This window comes from Lathamus discolor, chromosome 19 (genome assembly GCF_037157495.1).
Source record: "Lathamus discolor isolate bLatDis1 chromosome 19, bLatDis1.hap1, whole genome shotgun sequence".
In the NCBI taxonomy this organism is placed as follows: domain Eukaryota; kingdom Metazoa; phylum Chordata; class Aves; order Psittaciformes; family Psittacidae; genus Lathamus; species Lathamus discolor.
Window position 1 is genome coordinate 734,538 of NC_088902.1, and position 18,902 is coordinate 753,439.

Sequence of the window (18,902 nt, forward strand, 5' to 3'; positions counted from 1 at the left end):
ATGTGAGGTGCTGGCACAGGGTGCCCAGAGAAGCTGTGGCTGCCCCATCCCTGGCAGTGCTCAAGGCCAGGTTGGACACAGGGGCTTGGAGCAAGCTGCTCCAGTGGAAGGGGTCCCTGCCCATGGCAGCGGTTGGAGCTGGGTGAGCTTTAAGGTCCCCCCCAGCACAAACCAGGCTGGGATTCTGTGACTTTCCCTTTAAGATCCCCCCCTGGGCCAGTGGCTGAGAGGAGCATTAAAGGAGCCCAGTGGTGTGAGTGGAAAATCCCCTGCCAGACAGGTCAGAGGATTGGGATGATGAAGGCTGGTGGAGGAGCATCCCTGTGCTCCTCGGATTGGGAAGGGGAGGGGGACAGACCCAAACCTCCTGGGGCCTGGGACTGGAAGGGGCAGAGCTGTGGCTCTTTGGCTCAGACAGGCCTGGCAGGAGGCACAGTGGGAAAGGCAAAGCCACCGCAGGAGGGGGTTCTTCCTTTAAGAGTTTTATTGCTTTAATCGGATGCTTGGCTGAGGCCATTCTAAAGCCTCTACAAGATGAGTCATTCGGGAGCCTGAGAGCTGGAAGCATCTCCCCTTGCTGTGGCTCTCGGGGATTGAACTTGCCCATCACTGTTCACTCTGCACCGCTTTCCTTCTGTTTCTGCCCTGTGTTTTCCCTGTTTCCTGGAGTTTCCGAGGATGCTGTAAGGCGCAGCCTGTATTGGTACCGGTGATGGAGCGTGCACAGCCCCTGCTCTGGGCTCACCACCGGTATCTACCTCCAGCCTCTCACCCTGCTCTGTCCTGTTCCCCGCAGGGCTCTGCCATCCCTCACAGCGCGAGCCACGATGAACAAGATGAAGAACTTCAAGCGGAGGTTTTCGCTCTCGGTTCCCCGGACAGAGACCATCGAGGAGTCGCTGACGGAGTTCACGGAGCAGTTCAACCAGCTCAACAACCAGAGGAATGAAGGTGAGGAGCCTCCGGGCCCCGGCGCCGGGCTGCGGCTGCTCAGGAGCATCTGGGGTCAGTGCTGCCTGCAAGCAGCTCCACTCCAGCCCTCAGGCCTTTCGCTGGGTGTGTGGAAAGTTACTGCCCCCGTGTCTGTGTTGTGTGCCTCATATCCAGCAGGATTAATAACACCGTGTCATTAAATCTGATCTGCAGAGAGATTTATACTTGGATAACAAAAGCCTTATTAGGAGGGAAAGGTGTTTGCACAAAATGGAGAGGAATGACACATCCGTGGTTAAGGTGGAGAGTGGGAAAGTGTGGGATCTCCTCCTGCCTGCCCAGAATGAAGGTGGTTGAGCCTCTCCAGGCTGACACCTCCACCTAGAGCAGGGGAGTATCGGTGGCTCCATCCCTGATGCTCCAGGGACCCATCCCTGGCTCCTGGACCCCATTGCTCCTGGGGTGCAGGTCCCAGGGAGCAGGGAGGTTTAGGGTTAACACCTCCATCAGCTGCACAGGGCACATCCCTTCTGCAAACAGCAGCCTCCCTGCAGGCTGGGGCAGGCTCTGCTGTCTCCTGTGGCCACATCAAGGGAGAGGCAATGCTGGAGGCACAGACAGGAGCGCATTGTGCCGAGGTGGCTGTGCATGGGCAGGCGGGCAGAGCACTGACAGGCCTTTGGAAACCTGATAAAGTCAGACCCGATTCATCCAGGGGCAGGTTTGCTGCTGCAGGAGCAAGGCTGGAGCGCTCCTGGCCATCACGTCATGTGCCTGCTGCTGCCTCCTCCCCAAACAGCTCACTCGTGTCGGTGCCCTCAGCATCACTTGGGTCACGTTCAAGCTCTTCTTCCCCTCACCCTGCAGCCACAAGTGCTGGACGCTTTGGCTGCAAGCAGGGGCTGAGGCCCTGATGTAAGTGCCTGGCACCGGCAGGGAGCGGTTGTCTCTCTGCCAGCAAACCTGCTTGAAGGGAGAGATGAGGCAACCTCATTTAGAGCTGGCTTCCCTCACTCCTGCAGCTCCCGATGCTCCTCTTTATCCCTCCAGGCTGCCCTGAACAGCATCCCTTCATCCTGCCCTGCTCTGACCCACGCACACCTCCCCTCACACCCTAGCAAGCTGTCAGGGCTATAATTAGACTTGAGCCCTTAATTAGATGTGCAGAAGCTGTGGGGATAACGTGGTGCAGGGCTAAGGCCCGGGTGCTGAGTGCTGCTGGTGCCTTCCTTGGGGAGCCTCTGCTCTGGGATGGCTGAGCCTGGGCTCCTCATCTCTGCTGTGCAAACCCAGGGGTTGGAGAGGAGACTTCTCTGTTCTTCTGCTTTCACGAGCTGTTTGTTGGTCGCGGTTCTTCCTGCGCCCTTGAGTGGCAAATGAGCACAAGCAGCATCTGCCAGTCCCTTGCTCTGGGCTTACGGTTTGCTCCTGGAGTAGCCAGAGGCTTTAGGCTGAAGGAGTTGGACTTGATGACCTTGATGGGTCCCTTCCAACTGGAGGTATCCTCTGGTGGAGGGGGACAGATCACTTTGGTGGTGCTGGAAGGGATGAGGAGGGGGGTTATGTGCCCATTGCTCTCTCGCTGGGTTTGCGGTGAGGTTTGGACCTTGTGGGAGCTGCCGGCTCTGGAGAGGGCTCTGGTTTTAGCTCTCGAAGGGGTTCTCCTCTGTTTTCTGGATGGAGAAGTCAAAGTGCAGAAATGACTTTGCTTCAGTGGTGCAGAAAGCTGGCAGCAGAGCCCGGAGCCGCGGCCGTCGCTTGTGCTGCTTCTCTTCCCCTTTGCTTCACATCTCCCCTCCCTCACCCAGGACCTCTGACCGTGCCCCTGGGCTGCCTGCATGGCAGGAGCCTTGCCCGCAGGGACCTTTCCTCTCCTGGGGAGCCCATGACCCCGAACAGCCCAGGCAGGGTGCGAATCACAGCCGAGATCAGCACATCCTTGGTTTTCCTTCGTCACCTCATCCCGCTCCTCAGGGAATGCCCTTTGTCTTTTCCCTCCAGCATCAGCAATCACCGGTTATCAGCACTGCCAGGTCCCCAAAGGTTGCAGATCCTGCTCTCTGGTGCTGGGAGCGTCTGCCTGTCCCTGGGAGGAGGGTGGTGCAGAGGCTGGGTGAGCTCTGAGGTCCCTTCCAACCCACAGCAGGCTGCGATGTGGGTCTGTGAGATGCTCCAGCAGTAGGTGCAGAGCTGCTCTCAGTCCCGCAATGGGCCAAGGCCTTCTCCTGGGTACAAACCTGCCCCAGTGGCTGCTGATGTGATGGGAAGCCCTGCTCTGTTCTCTCTACCTGACCTCATCCGCAGAGGCTGATAAAAAAGGCCTGAGAGAAGCAGAACAAATGGAAAAGCAAACAGCTTCCAGGCGGGACACATCCCGTCACGGGAATGTCACCTTGGTGCAGTCTGACAGCGCAGACAGGAGAGGGGTGCCCGTGGCTGCCCCACAGTGCCGAGTGCGGCTCATCCCACACAGCCCTGCCCTGGGCAGCCTTTCCTCAGCTGCAGAGGCAGAGGTGGAAGAAAGCCCCTGGGTTAGAGCGAGCCAGGCTGGGCTCTGGGCTGGGTCTGATCTCCTCAGAGACGGGAGCCTTCTCCATGGCTGCTCCAGCTTCGCTCTAAGGCTGAAGGAGGGAGGCTCCTTCCTCTGCTCCTGGGCTTCCCCATTCACACGTTCCTCCCCATATTGCAGGTTTTCAGAGGTGTCACATCTCGGCGTCTCCCATTTGCTTTGATAAGAGCTGGTGGCATTCAGCAACAGCTCACGTCTATGGCAGGACTTTGCCCCAAGCCAGCTCCAACATGGTCCGTCCTCAGGACAGATCACACAATCACAGAACCACAGAACCCCAGATGGTTTGGGTTGGAAGGGACCTCAAAGCTCCTCCAGCCCCAACCCCTGCCACGGGCAGGGACCCCTTCCACTGGAGCAGCTTGCTCCAAGCCCCTGTGTCCAACCTGGCCTTGAGCACTGCCAGGGATGGGGCAGCCACAGCTTCTCCGGGCAGATACAGCCCCAGTCTCTGGGCTGCAGAGGGTGAGTAAGTCCCCGTTTGCAGCGGCATAAATCAGAGCCAGACCTGCCCTTCGGAGAGCAAGGCGGCAGGGCAGCGGTGCTGACGGGGAGGGAGGAGGATGGATGATCCCAGGTCCGAGCGCAGCTCAGCAGGGTGCTCAGAAGCTGTAAGTCGGACAAGCAGGGGAGGGTTCTGGCCCCTTTCCTTGGGAGATCAAAGCTTGTGTTGGCAGAGGCAGTGGTTCAGGGTATTCATAAGGGAAGGCAGGAGCTGGCGGAGGCAGCCGCTGTGTCTGCGGCCTCCCTTCGGCTCGCTTTGGTATCCCCGGCAGCCTCATTCCTGCAGTGCCGGGGCTCACCCTAATCCACACGAAATGCCGGAGCAGGATCCAACAGCTCCTCGCCTCTGCACGCCCACAGCTTCCATCTCCTGCTGTGAGCACCCAGCAAGGTCCGAGGGGACCCCAGCCGCAGCATCCGTGCGGGATGGGCACCTCACGACAACACGGATGCAGTGGCACATCCCGCCTTGCCCCTCTGTGTATTTTGATGTGCTTTTCCCAGCCCCTGGTCCTTCACCTCTTTCGTGTGTGTCGTTCCCATATTCCAATATCCCCAATCCCGTATTGGTGTTGTTTTACCTCTGGCTTTACACCCGATGCTCTTGTAGATGAGGAGACTGACACTGATCTACCTGGAGGGCTGCTGGTTCAGAGGCACTGCTGCAGATTAGCACTTTTTGGGGCAGGCTGCATCTTTGACCAAGGTTTTGGGCTTTACATGTGGGAACCAGCACAAATTCACCCAAACTCTCAGTTAAAGTGGATTGGTTGGACTCCCTTCACTCGGATTTTCAGTGGCCTTTGGGTCTTTTCCAGATAATTTGCTTAGGAAGTGAGCAAGTTAAAAAGATTGGATCCACTTTTAATTGATCCACATTAATTTCATACCTGTGATTAATTCCGGGTAAGCTTCCAAACCCTTCCTGCACAGATGGTGAGCAAGGGACAGGGACCAGAGTCCTGCAGCGGCCCTGGGAGAAGGGGTCACTCTGTGCTTTGGTCCTTCCTGCGTGCCCAGCACCTCCTGCAGTGTTTCAGATGCTCCCGAGCCCAGTGGCTTGGGCTGATCCCATCCTTTCAGTGCGGGCTGTCTGTGGAGGACCCCCTGCATCCCTGAGCTCACAGGTCCCCTGGTCCCGCAGTGACCGTGCCATGGAAGCACATCTCTTCCCAGGTCACTTGCCTGCCACCTCTCATCCATCAGCTGAGCAAACTGCAGCCAGGTCCCAGCCCTGCTCACTGCCCCGTGAAAAGCAGCCTCCAGCAATGAGCTCATCCCTGGCTGCCTCAGCACACGCGTTAGGCAGGGCAGGGGATTGCGTCTGTGCAGCCCAGGGTGAGGGCTTGGCGAGGGGCAGGGCTCCGAGGCACGAACTGGGGCATCACAAGAAGCCTGGAGAGGGGCTCTGGGCCTCATTTCTTGCTCTCTTGAGGGTTTCTTGGGCTCAGTGAGGCTTCACGCCTGGGGTCCCTGGGGAAGAGTTGTTCCTCTGAGCTGCTTTGGTTTCCAAGAGGGCTTTTGTGCTGTCAGGGTTGGGGCAGGAAAGCCTCGAGTGTTTCCCCCGAGGCAGGGCTCTCTTTCTGGGATGCTTTCATACAGAGCTAGCACAGAGCTAGGGAGGGGTTCCAAAGCACAAGTCGTGATTTGTCTCATGTGATGATAGTGAAGGCAATGGGAGGTTCAGATGAACGCTCGCCCCTGGGGTGATGCTGCAGCAATGCTGCCTGGTGGCTTGAGCACTGGGCTGGGACATGGGACATCTGCGTGGCCTTGGGTACGAAGCGGTTCCTGTCTCTATCCGCCTCCCTGTCTGCCAAGAGGGACCCTCATTGCAAGGGGCTGCATGAGGGATGCTGCTGAGCGGAGCTGTGTGCGTGGTGATGCTCAGGAGGCTGCAGCAAGGAGCAGGTATTCCCTGTGCCTCCTGGATACAGAGAAGGAAGGAGGTTTTCCTACGGCCCCAGAGCATCCCTGCCTGCTCTCTCTTTTCTCCAAGCAGTGCCTTGGGCCTTGGCCCTTCTGCTCACTCCCCTTCCTCTTTGTCCCCAGACCTGGCTCAAGGGCACCTGCAGTTGGGACACCTTGGCCGGGACTTCCGAGGAGACACCAGCCCCATCTCCCCATCCGAGGGGGAAGGCCAGACCCCGATGGCCGTGCGCTACCGCAACAGCACCCAGCGCCGCTTCTCCATGGAGGCAGGTTCTGCTGCGGGATGGGGCGGGCAGGAAGGATGCGGCGGGTGCTGGTTGTCACCTACCTGCTGGCTGGGAGATGGGGTTTGACCTGTGGGGACCTGAGCCCTGACGTCCTCTTGGATGCACTGGGCATGACTCCCGTGGTACCTGACAAAGCCCAGGGCACATCCCTGCGCACACCTCCCCTTCCCCTTTTCCTTTGTCTGAGGGTCCCACAGATGCTGCCCCCATTGCTAAGACCAGCTCTGTTTAGAGAGCATTTCTTCCTGCATCACTACATGGTTTGGGTGGGAAGGGACCTTAAAGCTCCTCCAGCTCCAACCCCTGCCCCGGGCAGGGACCCCTTCCACTGGAGCAGCTTGCTCCAAGCCCCTGTGTCCAACCTGGCCTTGAGCACTGCCAGGGATGGGGCAGCCACAGCTTCTCTGGGCACCCTGTGCCAGCGCCTCAGCACCCTCACAGGGAAAAGCATCCTTGGCCTGTCATCAGGTGCACTCATGCCCTGCTGCCCCGTCCCTCCCTGCAGGATGTCAGCAAGCGCCTCTCCCTGCCCATGGACATCCGCCTGCCCCCCGAGTTCCTGCAGAAGCTGCAGATGGAGAGCCCGGAGTTCCCCAAGCCCCTCAGCAGGATGTCCCGGCGGGCTTCCCTCGTAAGTGTCCCCGTGCGGTGCTGGGCACAGCGTCCCAGGTCACACACACAGCCCCAGCCCGCGGCGTGCCCCCTACCCGTGCAGTGCCCCCCACCCATGCAGTGCCCCCCACCCCTGCAGTGCCCCCCTGTGCAAGCTCCCTGCGCCCGTGCCTTTGACACACACATCTCTGCCCATGCAAACCCCTTTCAGCACACATTCCCCCACCGTGCACGCTTGCATCTCTGCTGTGCAAATCCCTTCACTCACCTCTGCACATCCCTGCCTTGCCTCTTGGCCTGGCTTCTTCCAGATGGGAGGAGGTGGAAAACCTCCTGCGGTTCAGCCAGTGCTGGAGCCGCTGCTGCTTGAAATGCAGATGCTGATAAATAATGAATTAGCCTTTGCATTAGTGCTGGCATCTCAGTTTCTTTACTGCAGAGCATCAGCACATGTAGGAGTAAAAACCTGGTGCCCTATTTACAGCGGTGCAGGCGCGTGTCCTGCTGCCCAGGGGTGCTTAGTGCTGTACAGAGACAACAGCGAGGTCTCAGCAGGCATGTTCGGATCTGACATGCCTTTTCAGGGGAGGCAGGAGGAAAGGAGAGCTTGCATTTCCCTGCCAGTTCTGTCTAATCAATAAACCAGACACAGCCAGAGCAATGTGCCACCAGTATTCATGGTCCCCTCCATCCATGAGGCACGGCCCTGCAAAACTCACGGCTCTGGGGTGTGCACAGCCCCTCTGGTTGCAGCAGCCACTTCAGTTCCCTGCTCAGGACGCGGCTGTTGCAGAGGGTTTGGGGAAGCCAATGTGGAGTAAGGAGATCCGGTCTGTTCCCATGGGATTTGCTGGTCCAGATGCAGCCCGCGTGAGCAGGAAAGCAGCATCCCTGCTGCCCGTGGCAGCTTGTGAGAGCTCCGTGGTCTGGGCAGTGCCTGTGGCAAGGAAAAGCCATGGGGCAGAGCTGGGGAGCAGGGGATGCTGTGAGAGCATCCAACCCCTGGGGCTGCTGGTTCTGCAGGCAGGGCCCTGGGCGCAGTGCAGGGGCTCCTTCAGTGCCTCCCTTCCCTGCAGAGCCCCTGCTGATGGACCGCTGCCCATCCAGCTCCATCTGGTGATGGTGAAAGGCATGGCAGTGATTTGCCTTGGGAGCCATCCCCTGCCCGGCACACAGATGGCCATGGCAGGGGTTGGAACCAGATGATGTTAAGGTCCTTTCCAGCCCACACCATTCCATGCCTTTGTATTCCAGGCTAACCAAAGAGGTGTCTCTGTTCCCACAGAAAGCAGCGAGGAGCAGCACCTAAACCTGTGGCCTTGCAGTGTTCCCCTCTTTCACTGGGAGCAGTTCTCAGCAATGCATGAAAGAGTTACTGGTCCCAGTGGGAAAATGTCCCTTTCACGCTCCATTTGACCAGCACACAATGAACAGAGTCCTGGTAAAGACCAGGACAGAGGAAAGCACTCGAGGAAAGGCTGGGGGGGTGGCAGGGGGGTGGCTGAGAGGAGACGGGAGCTGCAGGGGGAAGGGGCAGCCGTGCAGCCTGATGCTGGTGCACCCGTGATCCCTCCCGGTGATGTTTTCCTTTCTCTCTTACAGTCAGATATTGGGTTTGGGAAGCTGGAAACCTATGTTAAACTGGACAAACTGGGAGAGGTGAGTAGGCCATGAAACCCCTGGATGGATCTGAATTAAGTTAGAAGGGCAGACTGTAGCCAATTCCTTCAATACCCTAGCAGTTCCTAGAACAAGGCTTTCTGTGGGCTTCCGACTTGGCCCTGTTGCTTCAAGTGGTCCTTCCTCCAAGCGTTACGGAGTACACCAGTGGTCTGCATGCCTCGTGCTTTCTCTCTCCCCACCCAGGGCACTTACGCCACTGTCTTCAAGGGGCGCAGCAAGCTGACCGAAAACCTCGTTGCCCTGAAGGAAATCCGCCTGGAGCACGAGGAAGGGGCACCTTGCACGGCCATACGGGAAGGTGAGGCCAGGAAGGGCTTTCCCCATCATAGGAAGCAATGCTAGGTCCCAGATGGCTTTGGGGTGGGTGGTGTGGGGTGACTGGTACAGTCACACAGGGCAGCCCCAGGTCCCTCTGCCCCATCCTGCCGTGTCCTCTGCTTGCAGTGTCGCTGCTGAAGAACCTGAAGCACGCCAACATCGTCACCCTGCACGACATCATCCACACGGAGCGGTCCCTCACCCTCGTCTTCGAGTACCTGGTGGGTCCGGGGGGGCTTTGTGTGGGACTGGGGGAATTGCTGTGGGTGCGGACGGGTGGCCAAGGGCAGGAGAGGCTGACGTGTGCCTCCTGTTGCAGGACAACGACCTCAAGCAGTACCTCGATAACTGCGGGAACCTGATGAGCGTGCACAACGTGAAGGTAGGATGGGGATGTCTGCGTGTGGGGAGCTCAGCTGAGTGTGGTGCTGCGGGGCTGGGTGGGGCTGGACGCCCCTTCTCTCTGCGCTGCGCTCTTGTTGTGATGCTCCGCCAGCATTGCTGCAGTCACTGCCACCCTCCATAGAGTTACTGCGCATGCAGACGTTGTTCATCCCCTGGTGATGGGCCTGAGCGCTTGTCTGTAGCGCATCCCACCCCAGGCCAGCTTCGAGGGGGCTTTCCTCCCATGAGCAGACTCACTTCGGTGCCCGTGTCACCATGCTAAATGCAGACCCCTTCTCCTCCCCACAGATCTTCATGTTCCAGCTGCTGCGGGGTCTGGCTTATTGTCATGGGAGGAAGATCCTGCACCGAGACCTCAAACCCCAGAACCTACTCATCAACGAGAGAGGGGAGCTCAAGCTGGCTGACTTCGGTGAGTGGAGCTTGCTGGGGAGGGTGCAGCATTGCCAAGAGGTGCAGCTCCTCAATGCCCATCCCTTTCGTCCTCAGGACTAGCCAGAGCCAAGTCAGTCCCTACAAAAACATATTCCAATGAGGTGGTCACGCTGTGGTACCGGCCCCCCGATGTCCTGCTGGGATCTACCGAGTATTCGACGCCCATCGACATGTGGTGAGCTGCAGCCCCAGCTCCCTGAGCTCTCTGAGCCGGTTGGTTGGGCACTTCCAGCTCTGTACTGTACATGCCCAGCGCTGGTTACACCAGAGGGTGCTGGGATCAGTCTGGTTCCATGTGCCCCGGTCTTTGGGGCCACATCGGGGTGAGCTGTTTCCTGTAGCAGAGAGGGGACGCAGCTCCTGGAGCTCGTTTCCCTCTCCCAGAACCTCAGCCCTGGCCAAGGGGGGGTGCGGGGGGGGTGGCCACAGGGCTTCTCCATCACTCATCCCAGGGTCTCTGCTGCCGCTTTAGGGGCGTTGGGTGCATCCACTACGAGATGGTCACCGGGCGGCCCATGTTCCCCGGCTCCACCGTGAAGGAGGAGCTGCACCTCATCTTCAGGCTGCTGGGTGAGGCTCGCCTTGTGCTGTACCCCCGACGGCCACGCGAGGGCAGTGCCTGACTGCGGGAGCGGCGGCAGAGCGCAGCCCGAGGCAGCGCCGCGGCGGGGGCAGCCCGGGCCGAGTGCGGGCAGCGAGGGATGCGCAGGCAGGGAAGCTCCTGCCTCTGCCAGGCCGCTGGCACCCGCGTGTATGAGGCTCCTCTCTGCACCCATCGACGTGACGCGATTCCCTCTCTTCCCCCTCCCAGGAACTCCGACAGAGGAGACCTGGCCTGGGATAACATCCAATGAGGAGTTCAAGGCTTACCATTTCACGCAGTACCGAGCGCAGCCGTTAATAAATCACGCCCCAAGGTACCTCCTTGGGCAGGGACATGGGAGGCATGAGGTGGGGTTGTGCTGGTTGGGGATGACCAGTTTTGTTTGCTCCTTGTGGTGGTGGCAGCTTCTAATGCAGCTGTGCATGGAGGTCCCGGTGCCACTTGTCCCTTGCACCCATCGCGGTGTCTCCTGGGTGCAGTAACGCTCCATTCTTTATCTCCTCCTTCTCAGGCTGGACTCGGAAGGCATTGACCTGCTGATGAACCTCCTTCTGGTGAGTGGTAGAGCACCCCATGTGGGTGGCAAAGGGATTCTGGAGCCAGGCAGGAGAGGAGCTGTGACTGCAGAATAAGCCATGGCCCTACAGCTTTGGCCTTGTAGATCCTCTCCCAAACCACCTCCCATTAAGGACGGAGAGCCGACCTTTACACTGTGTCCCCTCCAGCACGGGTGAGAGGACACAAACCTGACGATCCATAAGGTACAACGTGAGCAGTGCCCCCCTGTGCTCACACAGCTTGCGCTGTGCCCCGTGCCCGTACCAGCAGCACTGGGACCTGCCTTCACGGTGCGCACAGTGCTTGGACCCGCAGTCACCCGCGTGCCTCGTACTGCTTGGGCACTCCCATGCACGTGGGTGCCCCGACGTGCACCCGCCGCGCGCGTGCGTGCCCCGGTGCAGCTCCCGGTGTGTAACCGCCTTTCCCTGTGTGCAGTACAAAGCCAAAGGCCGGATCTCGGCGGAGGCAGCCCTGCGGCACCCGTACTTCAAGAGCCTGGGGGAGCGGGTGCACCTCCTGCCCGACAGTAAGTGCACGTGGAGCCATGGCCGGTGCCTCTCGTCTTTGCTCACCCGGGGTGGGGGGGAGCGTGGGGGCTGCGCAAGCAAGAAGCAGTTTGGGTGCGGCAGGTTGGGGTGAGGGAGCAGCTCCGATGAGGTGCAGTGCACTGGGGTGCCGCTGGCCCTCTTGGACTGACCCCCCTCTCTCTGCCCCCCCCCACCAGATGCCTCCATCTTCTCCCTGAAGGAGATCCAGCTTCAGAAGGACCCTGGTTACCGAGGCTCGGCCTTTCAGCAGTCAGGTAGGACAGGGGAGAAGCATGCGGACCCCACGTGGTGCCGTGGGTGCACTTGGGGTTGATCTCGGTGGGTCCCACATAGGAAAAAGCCAAACCTCCTCCCGCTTCCTGCTTTAGTCCATAAATCACCCCTGGGGCATCCTTGCTTGTCATTTACCACGGTACCAAAGTCACATCTCTGTGTCCTGAGACACCGCTCCCTCCTCCAGGACCGATGTGGGCTCACAACCGCCTCTGCAAAGTGCTGCTCCCCACCTGACCCCTCTGACCCGTCTTTCTCTCTCTTCCTCAGCCCGAGGGAAGAACAGGAGGCAGAGTATATTTTAAACTTGGATCTCGTGTTCCCCTCGTCACCATGGAGATCAGAGCTCTGAGAGAGGAGACGGCAGCTCCCACCCGACCCACCGCGCGGTTACTGACTCCAGCAGGACGATGCTGAAGCGCCCTTGGCCTTAGGCTCTCCCCTGCCTGTCCCCACCACCACAGCCCCTCATAGCTGCTGTTGAGGGACCTGTTGCCTTTCTCCCCTCTTCTTGTCATGTTCCCCCCATCAGACGTGACCTGCACGTGAAGCACAAAACCCGGGGCAGCCCTCCCTTATTTGCCCTTGCCTCTCTAAAATCCCTTTTCCTCTCCCCATCTTTTGTACCTGAATCCTGACAAGGATGGAGCAGCTGGGAGGAGGGGGCTTCCCATTGCTTCCCCCAGCATCTCCCCCTCCTTGCCTCCATTGTGTTCCCAAATTCAGTCAGCTGGATGGTCCCCAGGGATGTCCTGAGCTGTGAGAGCAAGGCCTGGCTTATCCTGCCTGGGGAGCAGATACCTGGTGGTGGGGCTGTGCAGAAGTGGAGCCTGATGTTGGCTCTGTGCTGCCTCCAAGGCCTTCATCCAGCCCTTCCCAAGCACCAATGGAGCGGCCCCTTCCTCCTCTCAGATCCTGCCTCCCCACCACCCTCTGTGCCAGCGTCACGAGGGGCAGGACACGGCTCCCAGCCAGCATCTCCCCCCGTGCGGAGCATCCTCTGCACAGCAGCGTGTTGCACACACCCACCCCAGTGCGGCTCTACCCAGAGGAAGGGGGGAGAGGTGCCAAACCTCCCACAGCTCAGCTGTGGGTACCAGAAATAGACCCGCAGAGAAGCAAATCCTCCCTCAAACCTCTCTGCCTGGCCTCTGTGTTTGCAGCCAGCACCAGATCGTACCAGCCCTGACTCAGACTGATGCTGTGTGACCGGGATGTGTGCTTAGGTATGAACGTGCTTTGCTGGCCGAGGACTGCTCCTGGTGTGTTTTCCCCTCTGTACTTTGGGAATGTGCCAAATCCATCCCGAGTGAAGAGGTCGCTGCTGCACCTCTCCCCCACGGCCCGCAAACAGCCTCAAACGTCTGCGAGTGTGTGAGCGTTGTCTCCCCGCTGTACAGCATCCCTTTTCCGGCTGTCTCGGCTCACTGGTCCTCTCGCCCGCCTCCATCCTCCAGCCATGGATGTGGACAGGACACTCCGGACTTGGCAGGTGCTGTGCCCATCACCTGGCGCTGGGACTGGCAGGACATGCTGGTGTCTTCATCCGTCACGCTCTCCCGGCCCTGTGCCCAGGGGAGCGGGGGCTGTTTTCTGCTCTGCTCCGTGTCGTTTGTTCCGTGATCCTTGGAAAATGCAAAGTGTGAGGATAAACGTGGAGACCCTGGAGGTCCCCAAAGCTTCTGGGGCAGCTCCTCCGTGTGCCAGTGCTTGATGCACCCTCTGAGCCCCCCCCGCCCGCCCCGGTCCAACCGAAGCCGTTCATTCGGGTTTGTCCTAGACAAGCATCCAGACGTCTGCATTGTTTGAGGTTTGCCCACCCCTGCTCCGTTCCTCTCTCGCTGTGTCCAGCGCAGAGCAGGCTGAATAGTTCATTAATTGTTTCCAGTTGATAGGGAAGAGCATGAGCAGCCACCAGTGACGCACTTCACCCCCATGGCAGGGGAGTGACTGCCTGGTGCCTGCCCCCGGCTCCTGCTCCATGGGGCTTTGCGGTGGGGAGGTTCCCAAAGGGAGGAGGAAGCCTCAGCCCTCCCGTTGTCCTCCGTTCTTTGACAAAGGCATTTTACACAGGAATTTCCTTGGCATGGCAGGGGCCTGTGGTGCAGACACGCTCTTCCCAGGGCAGCTCCCGGCAGGAAGGGGCTCAGCAGACAGGCCCACGGATACAGCATCCTCTGTGCGGGTCCATGGGGTGAAGGGTGCTGCTGTGCCCGGGGAATGCAGCCCCCGCTGTGCTCTGTGAGCACCGATGAGAGCAGGGGGAGCAGGAGCCCCCTCCACACACCCTGGGGAAGCTCATCCTGCCTGTCTGACCTGTCCGTGTGGGGTTCTTGCTTGGCATTGCCATCCCCATGCGCGGAGATTGCCCCTTGCTGGGGCTGTCACTGGGAGGATGGGGGCACAGCACAGCACATCACCACCTGGTGCAGGCTCAGCTCTCCCCTAGAAGAGAGAGATTCCTTCTGGAGGTCAAGGTCACCTCCAGGAGGGAAAGCCTTAGCAGTGACCACGTAGCCAGACCTGCCTTGCCCAGGGTCAGATAGCGAAGACAAAGAGCCTCTCAGCTGCTGTTTATTCTTCATAGCCTTTGCCTTTCCCCATACAAATCCTCCTTGAAGGAAACACTAATATTTATTAGCCCTGTGAGCTACTGACAGCCCAAATACAAGATAACCCCTTTTGTTCCACCGCATGCAGTGGGTATTTGGTTCCTGTGTGTCAATATTTGGTGTCCCGCTGAGCAAGAGTTTTGCTCCCAAGCTCCTGTCGCTGCTGCCCTTGCTCGTGCAGGTCCTCTGAGGACCATGGGTCTGATAGGGATTGTGAGGATGGGGATCTCTTGGACTAAGGAAGTAATAACCCCCTGTGCTGGGCACTGCAACTGCCTTTCAGGAGGATGGAGCCAGGAGGGGCTGGGCTCTGCTCCCAAGGAGCAAGGGATGGGATGGGAGGAACCGGCCTAAAGCTGCCCCAGGGCAGGTTTAGATGGAGCTGAGGAACATTTCCTGCCCCAGAGGGTGCTCAGGCATCGGAACAGGCTGCCCAGGGCAGGGCTGCAGGCACCAGCCCTGCAAGTGCTCACACCCCGTGGAGACGAGGCCTCGGTGCCACGGGGCCGTGGTGGCCTGGGCAGGGAATGGCTGCACTGGATGATCCTAAAGGTCTTTTCCAACCCGTTTGATCCTGTGATGCCCCCATCTAAGAACCCCTGAGCTCTGCTCCCGCTGCTTGCAAGGGGAGGAATCATGTGGTGGGACTGCGATGGCTTCGCTCCCTGCCTGCCCCAGCAGCTCATCCCATGCAGGCTTTCCCCAGCTGGATGCTTGCAGCAGCATTAATGAAGATGCTGGGAATGTCTGTGGCTCTCCGGCGTTTCTTTCATTCCATGGGTTCTCCCGTCCTGGAGCTTTGACAAAAGAAAACTTGTTTTGTCTTTCCAGACATTTTTCTTGCAAATATGGGGGTTTGTTACTGGTTCTGGTGGAAAATGGAGTTTTTGGCCGGCCCCTCAGGAAAGGCCCTGTTCTGTCGCCTCTCCAGCTGATAGCTAGCTCAAGAAATGTAAGTAATGGCATGTGTAAAGCAAGGTTGGTGTTACAGGACAACAATAAAGAGGCAGAGCTGTTTAATCTCACCCTCTCCATGCGCGCATGTGCACGCCTTTCCTGGCCAATGCGGTGCCAGGTCTATTTAAGACTTTGAATAGCAAAACCACATCGTATCTTGGAGACTAGGGACAAAATAAGTGGATTTTTTTCCTTTCCCTTTACACATGATGAGAGACAAATAATGAAAGCCGTTGGAAGGCCGTTTTCCCAAGCACAAATGTCTTGGTTTGGGAACCTGCAGGGCTCTATGGAGCCCAGCTCCGCTTCCACCAGCGTGTATCTGGTGTCCTGCGTGGAGCTGGCTCAGAACGGGTGCTGCCGGGGCCACCGGGGCTTGATCCTGAAATCCACGCGGTTGGAAGTGGTGTGGTCTCACTGCCTGTCCCTGTGTGCTCCATTGGATGTCCCCTTTGTGCTTCCCACTGTTGCGCCTGGGCACAAACACCGTGATACCCACTCTGTGGAGTCTTCACTGCCGCCTTCTTCCATCCTCAGCATCACGCTTGTCCTGCAGCAGGAATAGCGGATCCGAGCAGCCGGGATGCACATACTGTGAATGTTCTCTGGTGTGATCCATTTGCCGAATACCAATAATATATTTAAGTAGTGTTGGACAAACAGAAGATGCGTTTTAAAAATAAATGATTTTAAAGATTTATTCCAAAAGAAGCAATGATTTTTTATATATATATATAGAGAGAGAAAGGTTTTTCTGGAATAAATGGAAAGGTACAAAACATGTTAAAAAGAGAATAAAAGATTGTATCCATCTCTCGATCTTGTGTCTGAATGTTTTCTATTCCAACTTTTGTATTTCAGATGTGACCTGGACTGTTTTGTGGATGTGCTTATTTTATTGCTGAGGCTGATGTTCCACTTGTGTTGTGAATGCTCCGAGGCCAGGACTGGACAATAAACTTCACTGAATTCAGGATAGTTTTGTACAGGGTTTAATGTCTCTCTTTTCTCTTTTGGTAGGAGCAGGAGCTGCTTTGGGGCTGAATGCCAGCTGGGTAGCACTGATGGGCCAGGCTGCGCATCCCTTGGGGGGCTCCAGAGCGGTGAGTTGCTCCGTGCTGAGCAGAGAAGCCTCAAACACAATGCAAAAGGATTTTCCCACTCCCTGACCTTGGCAGGGGTCGGAGCACAAGACCTCAGGAGCTTGTGTGCAATAGGAAAAGGTTCCTGTGGTCCCTCGCGCAGATCCTAAGGCCCTGAACAAATATTGCCATAAGGCTATCGGGTAAATAAAGCACGGAGCTGTGACCTGCCCGGCCCGTGGTTGCAAAGCAACTGAAGGGCAGAGCTGGGGAGGGGACGGGGCAGCCCTGGCAGCTGGGAGTCTCCCTCAGGTCAGAGCTGCTCAGCACAGCAATCCCCTTACGTGGTGCTGCGCTCTGGTCCATCAGTGCTGCAGAGAGGCTGCAGCCACACGGACCTGGGAAGAGCCAGAGGTGGGATTGTGGGGGCACCTGTGGGATCTCTGGGCCCAGAGCCATGGTGTGAGCCCACGCATGATGGGAAGGGGGCAATGCCCTTCAGCCCCTGCCCTGCTGCACCTCGGCCGTGCCCAGCCTGCCTGAGTCACGGCCAGGCCCTGACATGGGCAGGTCCCCAGGAAGGACCTGTTTGCTGAACCAGTTCCTCCATCTGCCGCTCTCATTCCTCCAGTCTCACCGGGGCGGTGGCATCCGCCAGCGCCGGGGCCAGGGAATGCACCAAGTGTCCCAGCACACCCGGAATCCCAGCCTGCTTTGTGTTGGAAGAGACCCCTCGCGCCCTGTTCTATCACCAAAGTCCTGCCCAGGGATCCAGCCAGTGCCCAGATGTTCCCTGCTGCCCAAATAGCCGTGGCCGCCCTGCTCCATGTCCCTCCATGCCTTACAAGGATGCTCAAGCCGGGTCTCTGGTTGCTCCCCTGGTCTCTCAGCGTATCTGCAAAGCAGGGGTGATACCAGCTGCCCTACATGGGTGATTTGTGTGTTGTTAAATTACAGGTCCAGGTTGGGAGGCTCCATTGCAGCCCACCCTCCTCTGCAGCAGTTTTAGTGCAGTGAAGGAGGAAGCACATTGACCCCAGCTCAGCCCCAGTGGGCGGTAGGAAAACGTGTAGGTGAGTGCCTCCTCCTCTTAGCCAAGTGTTACAGGATCTGAACCAACCGAGCCAACATCTCGGGCTGGTGTTTGACCCAGAAGTGGAGCCAAGCTTTCCAAACCTCACAGGGTGTTCTGAAACTCTTGACTCCAAAACAACACGAGGTGAGCACCTCCTTGTGCAGCCCAGCCCATTCGTGCTGGGTTGTTGAGCTTCTTACATGCAGCCTCAGCCCATCTGGAGAGCTGCCCCTGTGCTGTAAGAAGCATCAGGTCTTCTCTCAGTAAGGTTCAGTGAGTCAGGGTGGTTATTTCCTTATCTGCCCAAGCTTGATGCTGGGTTTTGGGGTTGGGTTGGAGCTGTTGAAAAGCATCAGTGCTCCTTGTCCCCAAATGCACACACAGCTCCTCAGCCCATCACCCCAGCTCGGGGCATCACTGGGACGATGTGTTGGGATTTCTGGGGGCGTCAGCCTGCATTTGCCATTTGTGGTCTCTTGGGGAGAGAAGGAAACTCTTTGACAGCATCTCAGCCCTTGGCAGGAAACCTGGAGAGGGGCTTTGGCCAAGGGGAATGGCTTTAACCAGCCAACCCAAACCAGGCTGGGATTCAGTGTTGGAGAAGTAACTGCCGCAGTGGCTGAAAGGATTCAACCTGCTGCAGCGCCCAGCCCTGCAGAGGCTCTGCCTGCCCCAGGAGCGTGCGAGGACACGGGGAAGCAAAGGGAAGGTGTTCCTCGAGCGCTGGTGGGATGGCTGTGATGGACGCAGCGGGTGCCGCTGCCGCCGCTGTGCCTTCATTCAGGAGTTCGCTGTGCAGCAGGCGCAGGAATGTGGGTGTTTAATTCATTGCAAGTATAACCTTGCTTTCGGTTTGGAAAACAGCCTCAAGTGCCTCCTCGGGAAGCTAATTCGGGTATTGCCTATCCTAGTCCTGTGGCTTGCATTTCTATGAGGTGCCTCTGAGGAGCTGGGCTCCAGTGCGTGGAGCCGGAAAGGATCGGTGTGTTCTCATGCTGACGAACCCACCTACGCTCTGGTTCTTATTTGCAAGCAGATCTCTGCAGGATTTGTGTTATCCCTGATAAAATGGCTGATATTCCTGGAAGGAAGAGCGCTGATTAGGCCATTGGTTAGCAAAGGGGGGGTCAGCTCTTGCAGCTGGGGTAGGGGCTGTACTACCGTCTGTAACCTCTGGTGCCTGGATGCTGCCTTTTCACCTGGGAGTGGATGCAGTGAACCTGCAAAGGTGGGCAAAGGGTTGCTCAGCCATTTTATGGTTGGCAGAGTCAAGGTCCAGAGAGCTGATGCTGTTAAGTGCTGGTGATGCAAGAAGGGAAGCCAGGAGCAGGGTGCAGGTCGCCTGACTCCCTGCCTGGTAAAGGAGAAACCAAGTCTGAGATCAAGAATGTGGTCCAGGGGAACCACGGGTAAAGCCCTGTCAGCCCTTTACTTGGTGCATGGCTCCTGGTGTGTGGATCTGCTGTTTCATCAGGTAACTCCGTGCACAAGGAGATGTATGGACAAGGAGGG

The 18,902-nt window shown here is 58.2% G+C and overlaps 1 protein-coding gene across 2 annotated transcripts in view; it reads left to right on the forward strand.

Annotated features, from left to right (window-relative positions):
* Positions 1-16,052, forward strand: part of CDK18 (cyclin dependent kinase 18) — a 32,131-nt gene extending 16,079 nt beyond the window's left edge. The window contains exons 2-16 of one of the 2 annotated variants that reach the window (XM_065698231.1): positions 797-951; positions 6,059-6,204; positions 6,731-6,856; positions 8,440-8,496; positions 8,704-8,818; positions 8,965-9,059; positions 9,158-9,220; positions 9,532-9,655; positions 9,733-9,853; positions 10,151-10,248; positions 10,490-10,595; positions 10,794-10,836; positions 11,279-11,369; positions 11,568-11,645; positions 11,935-16,052. In XM_065698231.1, coding sequence (XP_065554303.1) covers positions 828-951; positions 6,059-6,204; positions 6,731-6,856; positions 8,440-8,496; positions 8,704-8,818; positions 8,965-9,059; positions 9,158-9,220; positions 9,532-9,655; positions 9,733-9,853; positions 10,151-10,248; positions 10,490-10,595; positions 10,794-10,836; positions 11,279-11,369; positions 11,568-11,645; positions 11,935-11,969 — 1,422 coding nt within the window. In that variant the 5' untranslated portion in view covers positions 797-827 and the 3' untranslated portion in view covers positions 11,970-16,052. The other variant, XM_065698229.1, reaches the window with a different exon arrangement.
* Positions 16,053-18,902: the final 2,850 nt, after the last annotated feature.